This window comes from Pristiophorus japonicus, chromosome 5, assembly GCF_044704955.1.
Source record: "Pristiophorus japonicus isolate sPriJap1 chromosome 5, sPriJap1.hap1, whole genome shotgun sequence".
NCBI lineage: Eukaryota > Metazoa > Chordata > Chondrichthyes > Pristiophoridae > Pristiophorus > Pristiophorus japonicus.
Window position 1 is genome coordinate 298564036 of NC_091981.1, and position 16770 is coordinate 298580805.

At 45.6% G+C, this 16770-nt stretch overlaps 1 protein-coding gene across 1 annotated transcript in view; it reads right to left on the reverse strand.

The window, feature by feature from the left end:
- Nucleotides 1-1953: 1953 nt before the first annotated feature.
- LOC139264181 (uncharacterized) overlaps nucleotides 1954-16770 on the reverse strand; it is a 59391-nt gene continuing 44574 nt past the window's right edge. The window contains exons 6-8 of the mRNA XM_070880266.1: nucleotides 15435-15720; nucleotides 3646-3805; nucleotides 1954-2040 (exon numbers count right to left, since the gene is read on the reverse strand). Coding sequence (XP_070736367.1) covers nucleotides 1954-2040; nucleotides 3646-3805; nucleotides 15435-15720 — 533 coding nt within the window. The remainder of the gene's footprint in view (nucleotides 2041-3645; nucleotides 3806-15434; nucleotides 15721-16770) is intronic.

Sequence of the window (16770 nt, forward strand, 5' to 3'; positions counted from 1 at the left end):
AGTACTGCCCCTCCGACAGTGCAGCACTCCCTCAGTACTGCCCTTTCGACAGTGTTGACTTCTTCAAAAAATATCAAATTGGACATGACTTTTTAATGAAACCATGTTGGGTGTCCCTAATATGTCCCTCTCTATCCAAGTATCGGGGCCCTGGAAGGAACGGACCAGATGTGCATTTCTGTCGTACCTTTCGCAATGTCCCAAACTGATTTTAGGCCAACGAAGTATTTTTATTTTTGAAGTGTGGTCAAGTCTCTGGAGTGGGACTTGAACCCCTGACCTACGGACCCAGAGGTGAGAGTGTTACACACTGAGCCTGGGCTGACCATTGGGCTGCTCGGTCCTCTGTGGAAGCACACCAGGGAAATGTGTTCCTTTCTTTACCCTTTTTGCCACCCTTATAGACTTTGGGGTGGAAATCCCCCTGACAACGCCGCCGGTTACCATTGGCGACGGGTGGCAAAGGCTGACCGCCATCGATAAGCGGTGTCGGCGTCGCACGAGAAATTCAGTCGGCTCTGCGGTTGGGGCGGCAAGAGGTAACGCTGCACCCACTAACGCCATCCACGTAGTGACGTCATCCAGCGTGCAACGCCCCCCCGTGGCACCGCGTCCGCCATGTTTGGTTGGCACGGTGGCCTGGCGTCCGTGCTGCCTGGGAAACGTGGAGGGAAGATTGCGGTGCTCAGAGCGCCCAGACATCAGGGCAAGTTTATGTCTTTGTTTATTTCATCTTCTTTTCATTAGTTGTACCAGTGGGGAGTTGTGTGTGTGGGTCGAAGAAGCTCGAGTTAAATTTTCTCCCCACTTTTCCACCCAGCATGCCGCAGCCTCCCATTGCGAGATTGAGTCGGTCTGTCGAGCTCCGTTGGCGCTGAGGATGCGTGTGCATAGAAACATGGAAACATAGAAAATAGGTGCAGGAGTAGGCCATTCAGCCCTTCGAGCCTGCACCGCCATTCAATGAGTTCATGGCTGAACATGAAACTTCAGTACCCACTTCCTGCTTTCTCGCCATACCCCTTGATCCCCCGAGTAGTAAGGACTTCATCTAACTCCCTTTTGAATATATTTAGTGAATTGGCCTCAACTACTTTCTGTGGTAGAGAATTCCACAGGTTCACCACTCTCTGGGTGAAGAAGTTTCTCCTCATCTCGGTCCTAAATGGCTTACCCCTTATCCTTCGACTGTGACCCCTGGTTCTGGACTTCCCCAACATTGGGAACATTCTTCCTGCATCTAACCTGTCTAAACCCGTCAGAATTTTAAACGTTTCTATGAGGTCCCCTCTCATTCTTCTGAACTCCAGTGAATACAAGCCCAGCTGATCCAATCTTTCTTGATATGTCGGTCCCACCATCCCGGGAATCAGTCTGGTGAACCTTCGCTGCACTCCCTCAATAGCAAGAATGTCCTTCCTCAAGTTAGGAGACCAAAACTGTACACAATACTCCAGGTGTGGCCTCACCAAGGCCCTGTACTACTGTAGTAACACCTCCCTGCCCCTGTTCTCAAATCCCCTCACTATGAAGGCCAACATGCCATTTGCTTTCTTAACCGCCTGCTGTACCTGCATGCTAACCTTCAATGACTGATGTACCATGACACCCAGGTCTCGTTGCACCTTCCCTTTTCCTAATCTGTCACCATTCAGATAATAGTCTGTCTCTCTGTTTTTACCACCAAAGTGGATAACCTCACTTTTAGCACTGCTCCCTCACCTTTGGGCCTAAAATGTCAATTTGGCAGTTTGAGGCTGCAGCTAACACTCGGTGCTACATTCAACCTTCGGGCGCTGACACCACCTCAAACATGGCCATCCCAAACTTCGACCCCTAAATGATGAAACTATTGTGGACAGGATGGTTCTGCACACAGCACATTCTGTTGCTAATGAAAGAAGTTTATTTTCGAAGAGTTTATAGAGTTACAGTCAGTGTTACACTAAATCATTAAGACACATCAGTGAGTGCAGCTGCTGTTAAAGGTCTTTCCAACACAAGCCAATCATCAGCCTGTGAGAAATCGCTCCCAGAGTCCTGAAAAACAACAAATGGAGAGCATTAGAATTTGCTGCTTCGGTTCGAGAAATAGGAACAGACTTGCAGTGATACAGGACTTCCCCAGCACGGCACAACATTGCAGCCCCTTGCTCACTACTGAAGTACTGACACTTGCGCAGTTAAATCTGGCAGTCAGAGAGATGGCACCTTCAACAATGCAGCGCTCCCTCAGTACTGCCCCTCCGTCAGTGCAGCGCTCCCTCAGTACTGACCCTCCGACAGTGCAGCACCCACTCAGTACTGCCCCTCCGTCAGTGCAGCGCTCCCTCGGTACAGACCCTCCGACAGTGCAGCACTCCCTCAGTACTGCCCCTCCGACAGTGCAGCACTCCCTCAGCACTGCCCCTCCGACAGTGCAGCACTCCCTCAGTACAGACCCTCCGACAGTGCAGTGCTCCCTCAGTACTGCCCCTCTGACAGTGCAGCACTCCCTCAATATTGCCCCTCCGACAGTGCAGCACTCCCTCAATACTGCCCCTCAGACAGTGCAGCATTCACTCAGTACTGACCCACCGACAGTGCAGCACTCCCTCAGTACAGCCCCTCTGACAGTGCAGCACTCCCTCAGTACTGCCCCTCCGATAGTGCAGTACTCCCTCAGTACTGCCCCTCTGACAGTGCAGCACACCCTCAGTACTGCCCCTCCGACAGTGCAGCACTCCCTCAGTACTGCATTTCCAAAGTGCAGCACTCCCTCAGTACTGCCCCTCTGACAGTGCAGCACTCCCTCAGTACTGACCCTTCGACAGTGCAGTGCTCCCTCAGTACTGTCCCTTCGACAGTGCAGCACTCCCTCAGTACTGCCCCTCCTACAGTGCAGCACTCCCTCAGTACTGCCCCTCCGACAATGCAGCACTCCCTCAGTACTGTCCCCCTGACAGTGCAACCTCACAAAGGGAAACGGATTTTTCCATTTTCTAGGGGAGCACCGCACTGTCGGAGGGGCAGTACTGAAGGAGTGCTGCACTGTCGGAGGGACAGTACTGAAGGAGTGCTGCACTGTCGGAGGGGCAGAACTGAGGGAGCGCTGCATTGTCGGAGGGGCAGTACTGAGGGAACGCTGCACTGTCGGAGGGTCAGTACTGAGGAAGAGCTGCACTGTCGGAGGGGCAGTACTGAGGGAGTGCTGCACTGTCGGAGCGGCAGTACTGAGGAAGAGCTGCACTGTCGGAGGGGCAGTACTGAGGGAGTGCTGCACTGTCGGAGCGGCAGTACTGAGGGAGTGCTGCACTGTCGGAGCGGCAGTACTGAGTACTGAATACCTGATCTCTCAGGTGGATGTAAAGGATCCCAAGGTTACTATTCGAAGAGGAGCAGGAGAGTTCTCACTGGTGTCCTGGCCATAATTTATCTCCCAACCAACCTCAGTGAGACACATAATCCTGTCATCATCACGTTGCTGTTTGTGGGACCTTGCAGTGCGCAAATGGGCCACCGTATTTTCTACCTTACAACAGAGACTACCGTTTGAAAGTACTTAATTGGCTGTGAAGCACTTTGGGAGGTCCTGAGGTTGTGAAAGGCACTATAGAAATGCAAATCTGTCTTCTATTACTGGGATGTAATTTGTCCAAATCTTACAGATTTTAAAGCATTTTTACCATATTCACGGACGTCAACCTCACAAAGGGTCAGGATTTTTCCTCCTCCTGGGATGACGATATTCACATATTGACCCACCATTCCTTTGCAGTCAAAAGAGAACGTTTTTATATCCTTACTCGAGTCGATCGTTCCACATCTGAAAGAGAATAAATTAAGCACTATTACTCGCCAAAAACACCGGAGTTCCGCATTGTGAAGAAAATCCATTCTCGGGATGTGGGCGTCGCTGGCAAGGCCGGCATTTATTGCCCGTCCAGAGTTGCCCTGAGAAGGGGTGGTGGGCCATCTTGAACCGCTGCAGTGCAGTTTGATACAAACTGAGGGCCTCGCTGGGCCGCTTCAGGGGGCAGTTATAGTCAACCATGTTGGTGTGGGACTGGAGTCACATGTAGGCCCAGACCGGGTAAGGACGGCAGGTTTCCTTCTCTAAAGGACATTAGTGACCAATCCGACAGTAAATGGTCAATTTTACTGACCTCAGCTTTTTATATCAATTTCAATTCAGATTCTCAAACTGACACGGAGGGATTTGAACTCACGTTCTCTGGATTATTAGTCCAGGCCTCTGGCCTCAAAGGGCTCCTGGTAACAAACCCTCTGGTGCAAATAAAGGGAGCTTGGGGCAAAGTATATCAATAAAGTGGGCAGCACATTTTAGGAAGGATTTTAAAAATCACATCCTCGTATTCAGATCCCTCCATGGCCTCTCCTGTCTCTATCTCTGTAACCTCCTCCACTCCTACAACCCTCTGAGATTTCTGCACTCCTTCAATTCTGTCCTCTTGAGCATCCCCCGAATTTAATCCCTCCACCATAGGCAGTGTGCGCTCAGCTGCCTGGGCTCTAAATTCTGGGACTCCCTCCTTAAACCTCTCCATCTCTCGACCTCTTCTCCGTTAAATGTTCCTTGAAACCTTCCACCTGTCCTATTATCTCCTAATGTGGCTCGGTGTCAAATTTTGTTTGATAATCGCTCCTGTGAAGCGCTTTGGGACTTGTTACTATGTTAAAGGTGCTATACAAATTCAGGTTGTTGTTGTCGTGGTTTTAAAATGCATTTTGCCAGAGCCAGGGTCTGATGGGAGTTTACAATACAGATTGCAACTGAATGTTGTGACTCACTCTTTGAGTTTCATGGATCGATCTCTGTAATAAAGCAGGGAGAGAGAAAACAGGAAACTACAGACCAGTTAGCCTGACATCAGAAGTAGAAAATGCTAGAATCTATTATTATGGACATGGCAACAGGGCATTTAGAAATTAATAATCGGATTGGACAGAGTCAATACTGATTTATGAAAGAGAAAACATGTTTGAAAAATCTCTTTGTTTTTTGAGGTTGTAGCTAGCACAATAGATAAGGGGGAACCAGCAGATGTAGTTTATTTGGATTTACAGCAGGCATTTGATAAGGTACCACACAAGAGGTTAAAATAAAATAAATCACACTCTCAGAATAATGTATTTAATTTAACCACAATAATTTTTACTCCAATCTTACTCTGTCAAGCTGTTAATCCTGCTTTCAGCCTCAGCCCAATTTTCTTCTGAATTTTTATTTTTGACCATACTAAATAAGCAGTCAAATGTCCTTAATTGTTGCTGTAAAATGGTTTCCGCTATGGGTAGTATTTATAAAAAAAGTGAAAGCTATTACTCCAGAAGTGTCAGCTGTTACAAAGCTCTTCCATCTTCCCTCTTTTAATGCTAAGCAGATTCATCTGATCCGTGCAGCAGAGCTGGTCTCCAGTCGTCTTGGGTAACCCTTGCCACTGGACCAAGACCTAGCTCTGTCAAGCCCGTGTGGTGGCTGGTGTACAACAGTCACCACACGTTAAAAAATCCACGCACAGGCATCTTCCACCCTTCAACATGTAGTTCGGGACCTGGAATATAAGGTCCTTCATTGAAACACCTGTGCACTTTTTGGCATGGAAGCAAGTCATCCTTGACTCGAGGGACTGCCTATGATGATGATGATATTACACAGAATTAGGGCTCATGGGATTGGGGTAATATATTAGCATGGATTGAGGATTGGTTCACGGACAGAAAACAGAGAGTAGAAACAGAAATAAACATAGTGAGAGAGGAAGTATTAAGGGGTTTAGCAACTTTGAATGTGGATGTCCCCATTCTAAAGGACAAAGAGTGTTAAAAAGACAAGTCTGAAGGCTCTGTGCCTCAATGCGAGGAGTATTTGTAATGAGGTGGATGCGCAGGCAGCTATTAACGATTATGATATAATTGGGATTATGGAGACATGGCTCCAGGCTGACCAAGGCTGGAAACTCAACATCCAGGGTTATTCAAAATTCAGGAAAGATAGACAGAAAGGAAAAGGAGGTGGGGTAGCGTTGCTGGTTAAAGAGGAAATTAACGCAATAGTACGAAAGGACATTAGCTTGGATGATGTGGAATCTGTATGGGTATAGCTGCGGAATACCAACGGGCAGAAAACGCTAGTGGGAGTTGTGTACAGACCACCAAACAGTAGTAGTGAGGTTGGGGATGGCATCAAACAAGAAATTAGGGATGCATGCAATAAAGGTACAACAGTTATCATGGGCGACTTTAATCTACATATAGATTGGGCTAACCAAACTGGTAGCAATGCAGTGGAGGAGGATGTCCTGGAATGTATTAGGAATGGCTTTCTAGACCAATATGTTGAGGAACCAATTAGAGAGCTGGCCATCCTAGATTGAGTGTTGTATAATGAGAGAGGATTAATTAGCAATTTTGCCTTGCGAGGCCCCTTGGGAAGAGTGACCATAATATGGTACAATTTTTCATTAAGATGGAGAGTGACAGTGTTAATTCAGAGACTAGGGTCCTGAACTTAAGGAAAGGTTACTTTGATGGTATGAGACATGAATTGGCTAGGATAGACTGGCAAATGATACTTAAAGGGTTGACAGTGGATAGGCAATGGCAGATATTTATAGATCACATGGATGAACTTCAACAATTGTACATCCCTGTCTGGAGTAAAAATAAAACGGGGAAGGTAGCTCAACCATGGCTAACAAGGGAAATTAGGGCTTGTGTTAAATCCAAGGAAGAGGCATATAAATTGGCCAGAAAAAGCAGCAAACCTGAGGACTGGGAGAAATTTAGAATTCAGCAGAGGATGACATAGGGTCTAATTAGGAGGGGGATAATAGAGTATGAGAGGAAGCTTGCAGGGAACAAACAAACTGACTGCAAAAGCTTCTATAGATATGTGAAGAGAAAAAGATTAGTGAAGACCAACGTAGGTCCTTTGCAGTCAGAATCAGATGAATTTATAATGGGGAACAAAGAAATGGCAGACCAATTGAACAAATACTTTGGATCTGTCTTCACTAAGGCAGACACAAATAACCTTCCGGAAATACTAGGGGTTTGAGGGTTTAGCGAAAAGGAGGAACTGAAGGAAATCCTTATTAGTCAGGAAATTGTGTTAGGGAAATTGATCGGATTGAAGGCCGATAACTCCCCGGGGCCTGATAGGCTACATCCCAGAGTGCTTAAGGAAGTGGCCCTAAAAATAGTGGATACATTGGTCATCATTTTCCAACATTCTATTGACTCTGGATCAGTTCCTATGGACTGGAGGGTAGCTAATGTAACACCACTTTTTAAAAAAGGAGGGAGAGAGAAAACAGGGAATTATAGACCGTTTAGTCTGACATCAGTGGTGGGGAAAATGTTGGAATCAATTATTAAAGATGAAATAGCAGCGCATTTGGAAAGCAATGACAGGATCGGTCCAAGTCAGCACGGATTTGTGAAAGGGAAATCATGCTTGACAAATCTTCTGGAATTTTTTGAGGATGTAACTAGTGGAGTGGACAAGGGAGAACCAGTGGATGTGGTGTAGTTGGACTTTCAAAAGGCTTTTGACAAGGTCCCACACAAGAAATTAGTGTGCAAAATTAAAGCAAATGGCATTGGGGGTAATGTATTGACGTGGATAGAAAACTGGTTGGCAGGCAGGAAGCAGAGAGTCGGAATAAATTGGTCCTTTTCAGAATGGCAGGCAGTGACCAGTGGGGTGCCACAGGGTTCAGTGCTGGGACCCCAGTTATTTACAATAAACACCAATGATTTAGATGAAGGAATTGAATGTAATATCTCCAAGTTTGCAGATGACACTAAGCTGGGTGGCGGTGTGAACTGTGAGGAACATGGTAAGCAGCTGCAGGGTGACTTGGACAGATTAGGTGAATGGGCAAATGCATGGCAGATGCAATATAATGTGGATAAATGTGAGGTTATCCACTTTGGTGGCAAAAACAGGAAAACAGAATATTATCTGAATGGTGACAGATTAGGAAAAGGGGAGGTGCAACGAGACCTGGGTGTCATGGTACATCAGTCATTGCAGGTTGGCATGCAGGTACAGTAGGCGGTGAAGAAGGCAAATGGCATGTTGGCCTTCATAGCTAGAGGATTTGAGTATAGGAGCAGGGAGGTCTTACTGCAGTTGTATAGCGCCTTGGTGAGGCCACACCTGGAATATTGTGTTCAGTTTTGGTCTCCTAATCTGAGGAAGGACGTTCTTGCTATTGAGGGAGTGCAGCGAAGGTTCACCAGAATGATTCCCGGGATGGCAAGACTAACATATGTGGAGAGACTGGAACAACTGGGCTTGTATCCACTGGAGTTTAGAAGAATGAGAGGGGATCACATAGATATATATAAAATTCTGATGGGATTGGACAGGTTAGAGGCAGGAAGAACGTTCCCGTTGACTGGGAGTTCCAGAACCAGGGGTCACAGTCTAAGAATAAGGGGGTAAGCCATTTAGGACCGAGATGAGGAGAAACTTCTTCACTCAGAGAGTTATTAACATGTGGAATTCTCTACCACAGCAAGTTGTTGAGGCCAGTTCGTTTGATATATTCAAAAGGGAGTTAGATATGTCCTTACGGCCAAAGGGATCAAGGGGTATGGAGAGAAAGCAGGAAAGGGGTACTGAGGTTGAATGATCAGCCATGATCTTATTGAATGGCGGTACAGGCTCGAAGGGCTGAATGCCGTGCTCCTGCACCTATGTTTCTATGTTTCAGTCCCGGAAGAAATGTATCCCAGGCTGCGAAGCAAAAGAGTAAGTAGCAGAGGCTTTGACCATCATTTTCCAATCCTCTCTAGCTTCAGGTGTGGTGCCAGAGGACTGGACAACTGATAATGTGGTACCTTTGTTTAAGAAGGGAGAAAGGGATAGACCGAGTAATTACAGGCCAGTCAGCCTAATCTCAGCAGTGGGAAAATTATTGGGAACATTCCTGAAGGACAGGATAAATTTACATTTAGAAAGACATGGATTAATCAAGGACAGTCACCATGGATTTGTTAAGGGAAGGTTGTGTGTAACTAATTTGATTGAATTTCTCGAGGAGGTAACCAAGAGGGTCGATGGGGGCAGTGCGTATGATGTAGTGTATATGGATTTTAGCAAAGCTTTTGATAAGGTCCCACATGGCAGACTGGTCACGAAAGTAAAAGCCCATGGGATCGAAGGGCAAAGTGGCAAGTTGGATCCAAAATTGGCTCAGAGGCAGGAAGCAAAGGGTAATGGTTGATGGGGTTTTTGTGACTGGAGGGCTGTATCCATTGGAGTTCGGCAGGGCTCAGTCCTGGGTCCCTTGCTTTTTGTGGTATACATCAATGATCTAGACTTGAATATAGTGGGAATGATTAAGAAGCTTGCCGATGATACGATAATAAACTGCGTGGTTGATAATGAAGATGAAAGCTGCAGACTGCAGGAAGATATCAATCAACTGGTCAGTTGGGCAGAACAGTGGCAAAGGGAATGTAATCCAGAGAAGTGTAAGGTAATGCATTTGGGGAGGGCTAACAGGGAAAGGGAATACACATTAAATGGTAGGACACTGAGAAGTGTAGAGGAACAAAGCGACCTAGGAGTGCAGGTCCACAGATCCCTGAAGGTAGCAGGCCAGGTAGATAATATAGAAACATAGAAAATAGGTTCAGGAGTAGGCCATTCAGCCCTTCAAGCCTGCACCACCATTCAATATGATCATGACTGATCATGCAACTTTAGTACCCCATTCCTGCTTTCTCTCCTGACCCCTTGATTCCTTTACCGTAAGGGCCACAAACTCCCTTTTGAATATATCTAACGAACTGGCCTCAACAACTTTCTGCGGTGGAGAATTCCACAGGTTCATAATTCTCTGAGTGAAGATATTTCTCCTCATCTCGTAACTAAATGGCTTACCCCTTATCCTTAGACTATGACCCCTTGTTCTAGATTTCCCCAACATCGGGAACATTCTTCCTGCATCTAATCTGTCAGAATTTTATATGTTTCTATGAGATCCCCACTGATTCGTCAAAATTCCAGTGAATACAAGCCAGTCTTTCTTCATATGTCAGTCCTGCCATCCCAGGTATCAGTCTGGTGAACCTTCGCTGCACTCCCTCAATAGCAAGAATGTCCCTCCTCAGATTAGGAGACCAAAACTGTACACAATATTCAAGGTATGGCCTCATCAAGGCCCTGTACAACTGCAGTAAGACCTCCCTGCTCTTACACTCAAATCCTCTCGCTATGAAGGCCAACATGCCATTTGCCTTCTTCACCGCCTGCTATACCTGCATGCCAACTTTCAATGACTAAAGTACCATGACACCCAGGTTTCGTTAAACCTTCCCTTTTCCTAATCTGTCACCATTCAGATAATATTCTGCCACCAAAGTGGATAACCTCACATTCATCTGTATTATACAGCATCTGCCATGCAATTTGCCCACTCACCTAACCTGTCCAAGTCACCCTGCAGCCTCTGAGCATCCTCCTCACAGCTCACACTGCCACCCAGCATAATGTCACCTGCAAACTTGGAGATATTACATTCAATTCCTTCGTCTAAATCATCAATGTATATTGTAAATAGCTGGGGTCCCATCACTGAACCTTGCGGTACCCCACTAGTCACTGCCTGCCATTCTGAAAAGGACCCATTTATTCCTACTCTTTGCTTCTTGTCTGCCAACCAGTTCTCTATGCACGTCAATACATTACCCCCAATACCATGTGCTTTAATTTTACACACTAATCTCTTGTGTGGGACCTTGTCAAAAGCATTTTGAAACTCCAAATACACCACATCCACTAGATCTCCCTTGTCCACTCTACTAGTTGCATCCTCAAAAAATTCTAGAAGATTTGTCAAGCCATAAATCCATGCTGACTTGGACCGATCCTGTCACTGCTTTCCAAATGCACTGCTATTATATCTTTAACAATTGGTTCCAACATTTTCCCCACCACCAATGTCAGGCTAATCGATCCATAATTCCCTGTTTTCTCTCTTTTTTAAAAATTGGGGTTACATTAGCTACCCTCCAATCATAGGAACTGATCCAGAGTCTTTAGGATGTTGGAAAATGATCACCAATGCATCCACTATTTCTAGGCCCACTTCCTTAAGTTCTCTGGGATGCAGAATATCAGGCCCTGGGGATTTATCGGCCTTCAATCCGATCAATTTCCCTAACACAATTTCCTGACTAATAAGAATTTCCTGCAGTTCCTCCTTCTTGCTAGACCCTCAGTCCCCTAGTATTTCCGGAAGGTTATTTGTGACTTCCTTAGTGAAGACAGAACCAAAGTATTTGTTCATAAGGTGGTTAAGAAGGCATACGGAATGCTTGCCTTTATTAGCTGAGGCATAGAATACAAGAGCAGCGGTAGGTTGTGCTTGAATTATATAAAACACTGGTTAGGCCACAGCTGGAGTACTGCGGCAGTTTTGGTCATTGCATTAAAGGAAGGATGTGATTGCCCTGGAGAGGGTACAGATGAGATTTACGAGGATGTTGCCGGGAGTGGAGAATCTTAGCTATGAGGACAGATTGGATAGGCTGGGTTTGTTCTTGGAACAGAGGCAGCTGAAGGGAGACCTCATTGAGGTGTATAAAATTATGAGGGGCCTAGATTTAATGGTTAGAAATGTCCTATTTCCCTTAGCAGAGTGGTCAACAGCCAGGGGGCATAAATATAAAGTAATTGGTCCAAGGTTTAGAGAGGATTTGAGGGGAAATTACTTCACGTCGCGGGTTGTGGGGGTCTGAGATTCACTGCCTGAAAGGGTGGTAGAGGCAGGAACCCTCACCACATTTACAAAGTACCTGGATGTGCACCTGAAGTGCCGTAACCTACAGGGCTATGAACCTAGAGCTGGAAAGTTGGATTAGGCTGGATAGCCTCTTGCTGGCAGGCACGGACATGATGGGCCGAAATGGCCTCCTTCCATGCTGTAAACTTCTATGATTTTATGAGTAGAAATAAATGGCTCATTTTCAGGATGTCAGGCTATAACTAGTGGGGTACTGCTAGTGGCCCCAGCTAATCACAATCTATAACAATGATTTGGATGAGGGGACCGAATGTAATCTCTCCAAGTTTGCTAATGTTACAAAGCGAGGTGGGAATGTAAGTTGTGAGAAGGATGCAAAGAGGCTGCAAGGGAATATAGACAGTGAGTGGGCAAGAGCATGGCAAATGGAATATAATGTGGAGAAATGTGAATTTATCCACTTTAGAACATAAGAACATAAGAAATAGGAGCAGGAGCAGCCTGCTCTGCCATTTAATACAATCATGGCTGATCTGATCATGGACTCAGGTCCACTTTCCTGCCCGCTCCCCATAACCCCTTATTCCCTTATCATTTAAGAAACTGTCTATTTCTGTCTTAAATTTATTCAATGTCCCAGCTTCTACAGCCCTCTGAGACAGCGAATTCCACAGATTTACAACCCTCTGAGAGAAGAAATGTCTCCTCATCTCAGTTTTAAATGGGCGGCCCCTTATTCTAAGATTATGTCCTCTGGTTCTAGTCTCCCCCATCAGTGGAAACATTCCCTCTGCATCCACCTTGTCAAGCCCCTTCATAATCTCATACGTTTCGATAAAATCATCTCTCATTCTTCTGAATTCCAATGAGTAGAGGCCCAACCTCCTCAACCTTTTCTCAAAAGTCAACCTCCTCATCTCCGGAATCAACCTAGTGAACCTTCACTGAACTGCCTCCAAAGCAAGTATATCCTTTCGTAAATATGGAACCCAAACTGCATGCAGTATTCCAGGTGTGGCCTCACCAATATCTTGTATAACTGTAGCAAGACTTCCCTGCTTTTATACTCCATCCCTTTGCAATAAAGGCCAAGATTCCATTGGTCTTCCTGATCACTTGCTGTACCTGCATACTATCCTTTTGTGTTTCATGCATAAGTACCCCCAGGTCCTGCTGTACTGTAGCATTTTATAATCTTTCTCCATTTAAATTATAACTTGCTCTTTGATTTTTTTCTGCCAAATTGCATGACCTCACACTTTCCAACATAATACTCCATCTGCCAAATTTTTGCCCACTCACTTAGCCTGTCTATGTCCTTTTGCAGATTTTTTGTGTCCTCACAAATTGCTTTTCCTCCCATCTTTGTATCGTCAGCAAACTTGGCTACGTTACACTCGGTCCCTTCTTCCAAGTCGTTAATATAGATTGTAAATAGTTGGGGTCCCAGCACCGATCCCTGCGGCACCCCACTAGTTACTGATTGTCAACCCAAGAATGAACCATTTATCCTGACTCTCTGTTTTCTGTTGGTTAACCAATCCTCTCACCATGCTAATATATTACCCCAACCCCGAGAACTTTTATCTTGTGCAGTAACCTTTTATGTGGCAACTTGTGCAGTAACCTTTTATGTGGCAGCTTATTCACTGGAGTTTAGAAGGATGAGAGGGGATCTCATAGAAACATATAAAATTCTGACGGGGCTGGACAAGATAGATGTGGGAAGAATGTTCCCGATGTTGGGGAAGTGCAGAACCAGGGGACATAGTCTTAGTATAATGGGTAGGCCATTTAGGACTGAGATGAGGAGAAACTTCTTCACGCAGAGAGTTGTTAACCTGTGGAATTCCCTGCCGCAAAGAGCTGTTGATGCCAGTTCACTGGATATGTTCAAGAGGGAGTTAGATATGGCCCTTACAGTTAAGGGGATCAAGGGGTATGGAGAGAAAGCAGGAAAGGGGTACTGAAGGAATGATACACCGCATCCAAATACACCACATCCACTGGTTCCCCTTTATCCACCCTGTTCGTTACATCCTCAAAGAATTCCAGCAAATTTGTCAAACATGACTTCTCCTTCATAAATCGATGCTGACTCTGCCTGACCCAAGTTTGCTTTTCCAAATGTCCTGCTGCTGCTTCTTTAATAATGGATTCCAACATTTTCCCAAGCACAGATGGGCTAACTGGTCTATAGATTCCCGCTTTTTATCTGCCTTCTTTTTTAAATAGGGGCGTTACATTTGCAATTTTCCAATCTGCTGGGATCTCCCCAGAATCCATGGAATTTTGGTAAATTACAACCAATGCATCCACAATCCCTGCCACTACTTCGCTTAAGACTCTAGGATGCAAGCCATCAGGTCCAGGGGATTTATCTGCCTTTAGTCTCATTGTCTGACTGAATACCACCTCCTTAGTGATTGTAATTGTGTTGGTATGAAAAATAGAAAAGCAGAGTATTATTTAAATGGAGAGATTTGGAAATGTTGGTGTTCAGTGGGACCTTTTTGTCCTTGTACAAGAATCACTGAAAGTTAACTTGCAGGTACAGCAAACAATTAAGAAAGCATGGTATGTTGGCTTTTATTGCAAGAGGATTTGAGTATAAGAGTAAAGATGTCTTCCTGCAATTATATTATCATAGGTTGTCCCTCGAATCGAGGATGACTTGCTTCCACGTCAAGAAGTTCACAGGTATTTCATTGAAGGATGCAACATTCCAGGTCCCGAACTAAATCTTGAAGGGTGGAAGATGCCTGTGCGTGGATTTTTTTAACGTGTGGTGGCCGCTGCACACCAGCCACCACACGGGCTTGACAGAGCTCGATCTTGGTCCAGTAGCAAGGATTAACCAGGACAACTGGAGACCTGCTCTGCTGCATGGATCCAGTCTGCTCACATATCGCAGTGTGGGCTGGCCTGTGCTGCCCCTGGGCCCTCGCCTTTCCTGGGCCACAAACTCACGCCTTTCCTGGGCCCCGATCACGTCGCTCTACAAATTATATAGGGCCCAGGTGAGACCAGACCTGGAGTATTGTGTTATTCTCCTTACCTAAGGAAGGATATACTTGCCATTGAACGGTGCAACGAAGATTCACGAGACTGATTCCTGGGATTGTCCTATGAGGAGAGATTGAGTAGACTAGGCCTATATTCTCTTGGGTTGAGAAGATTGAGAGGTGATCTCATTGAAGCATACAAAATTCTTACAGGGCTTGACAGGGTAGATGCAGACAGGATGTTTCCCCTGGCTGGGGAGTCTAGAACCAGGGGTCACAGTCTCAGAATAAGGGGTCTGCCATTTAGGGCTGAGATGATGAGAAACTTCTTCACTGAGAGGGTGGTGAATCTTTGGAATTCTCTACCCCAGCGGGCTATGGAGGCTCAGTCCTTGAGTATATTCAAGATAGATTTTTGGATATTCAGGGAATCAGGGGATATGGGGATAGAGCAGGAAAGTGAAGTTGATGTAGAAGATCAGCCAAGGGGCTGAATGTTCTACTCCTGATCCTATTTCTTATGTTCTTATGTAATAACAACAAAACAGGCTGCTGAAACTGGATATATACTCTTCAATACATCAGTCACGATTAAACTTCCTGAACAAACATACAACACAAATGGACAGCTTTAAAAGTGCAGCGCTTGCTGCTGTATAGTTACAGTGGGTTGGAATTTCCGTTATTCTCCAGCGAGCTCCCGATGCGAATCTCCGCTCCTGTGAGCCGTTCCGAGCAGCAGTCAGCTCTGTTAGTGATGGTCACTGTAGACACACGTAGGTACTTGTCCTTTAAATCCATTCTCCACCACGGGTTATTCTGTTTGGGGGTGTGCGTGCACGAATTCCCGCCCCACTTCGTGTTTGCATTGCCGTCAATGGCTCGAGAGGCATCTCCCGAGTAAGCTGTGGCAGATTGGGTCGCAGTCCCCTTCAGTGCGACATTGTTCTCTGTGGAAAAACATAATAACATAAGAATTAGGAGCACGAGTAGGCCATTTGGCCCCTCGAACCTGCTCTGCCATTTAATAAGCTCATGGCTGATCTGATCATGGACTCAGCTCCACTTTCCTGCCCGCTCCCCATAACCCTTTACTCTCTTATTGTTCAAAAATCTGTCTGTCTCCACCTTAAATATATTCAATGACCCAGCCTCCACAGCTCTCTGGGGCTGAGAATTCCACAGAGTTGCAACCCTCTGAGAGAAGAAATTTCTCCTCATCTCAGTTCGAAATGGCGACCCCTTATTCTTAAACTATGCCCCCTAGTTCTACATTCCCCCACGAGAGGAAATATACTCTGTGCATCTAACTTGTTGAGACCTCTCAGTATCTTGTATGTTCCAATAAGATCACCTCTCATTCTTCTAAATTCCAATGAGTACATGCCAAACCTACTCAACCTTTCTTCTATGGAATCAACTGAGTGAACCTTCTCTGAACAGCCTGCAATACAAGTATATCGTCCATAAATACGGAGACCAAAATTGTACGCAGTACTCCAAGTGTGGCCTCACCAATACCCTGTACAGTTGGAGCAGAACTTCTCTGTTTTTATACTCTATCCCCCTTGCAATAAAGGCCAACATTCCATTTGCCAACCTGATTAATTACTGTACCTGCATGCTCGCTTTATATGTTTCATGCACAAGACCCCCAGGTCCCTCTGTACTGCAGCATTTTGTAGGCTAACGAACAGAAAACAGGGAGTCGGGATAAATGAGTCATTTTCCGCTTGGCAAATGGTAACTAGTGGGCTGCCACAGGGATCGGTGCTGGGACCTTAACTATTTATAATTTATATTTATGACTTGGATGAAGGGACCGAGTGTAATATCGCCAAGTTTGCAGATGATACAAAGATAGGTGGGGAAGCAAGTTGTGAGGAGGACACAAAAAATCTGCAAAGTGAAGTATCAGGTTAAGCGAGTGGGTAAAAATATAATGTGGGTAAATGTGAGGTTATCTACTTTGGCAGGAAAACTAAAAAAGCAAATTATTA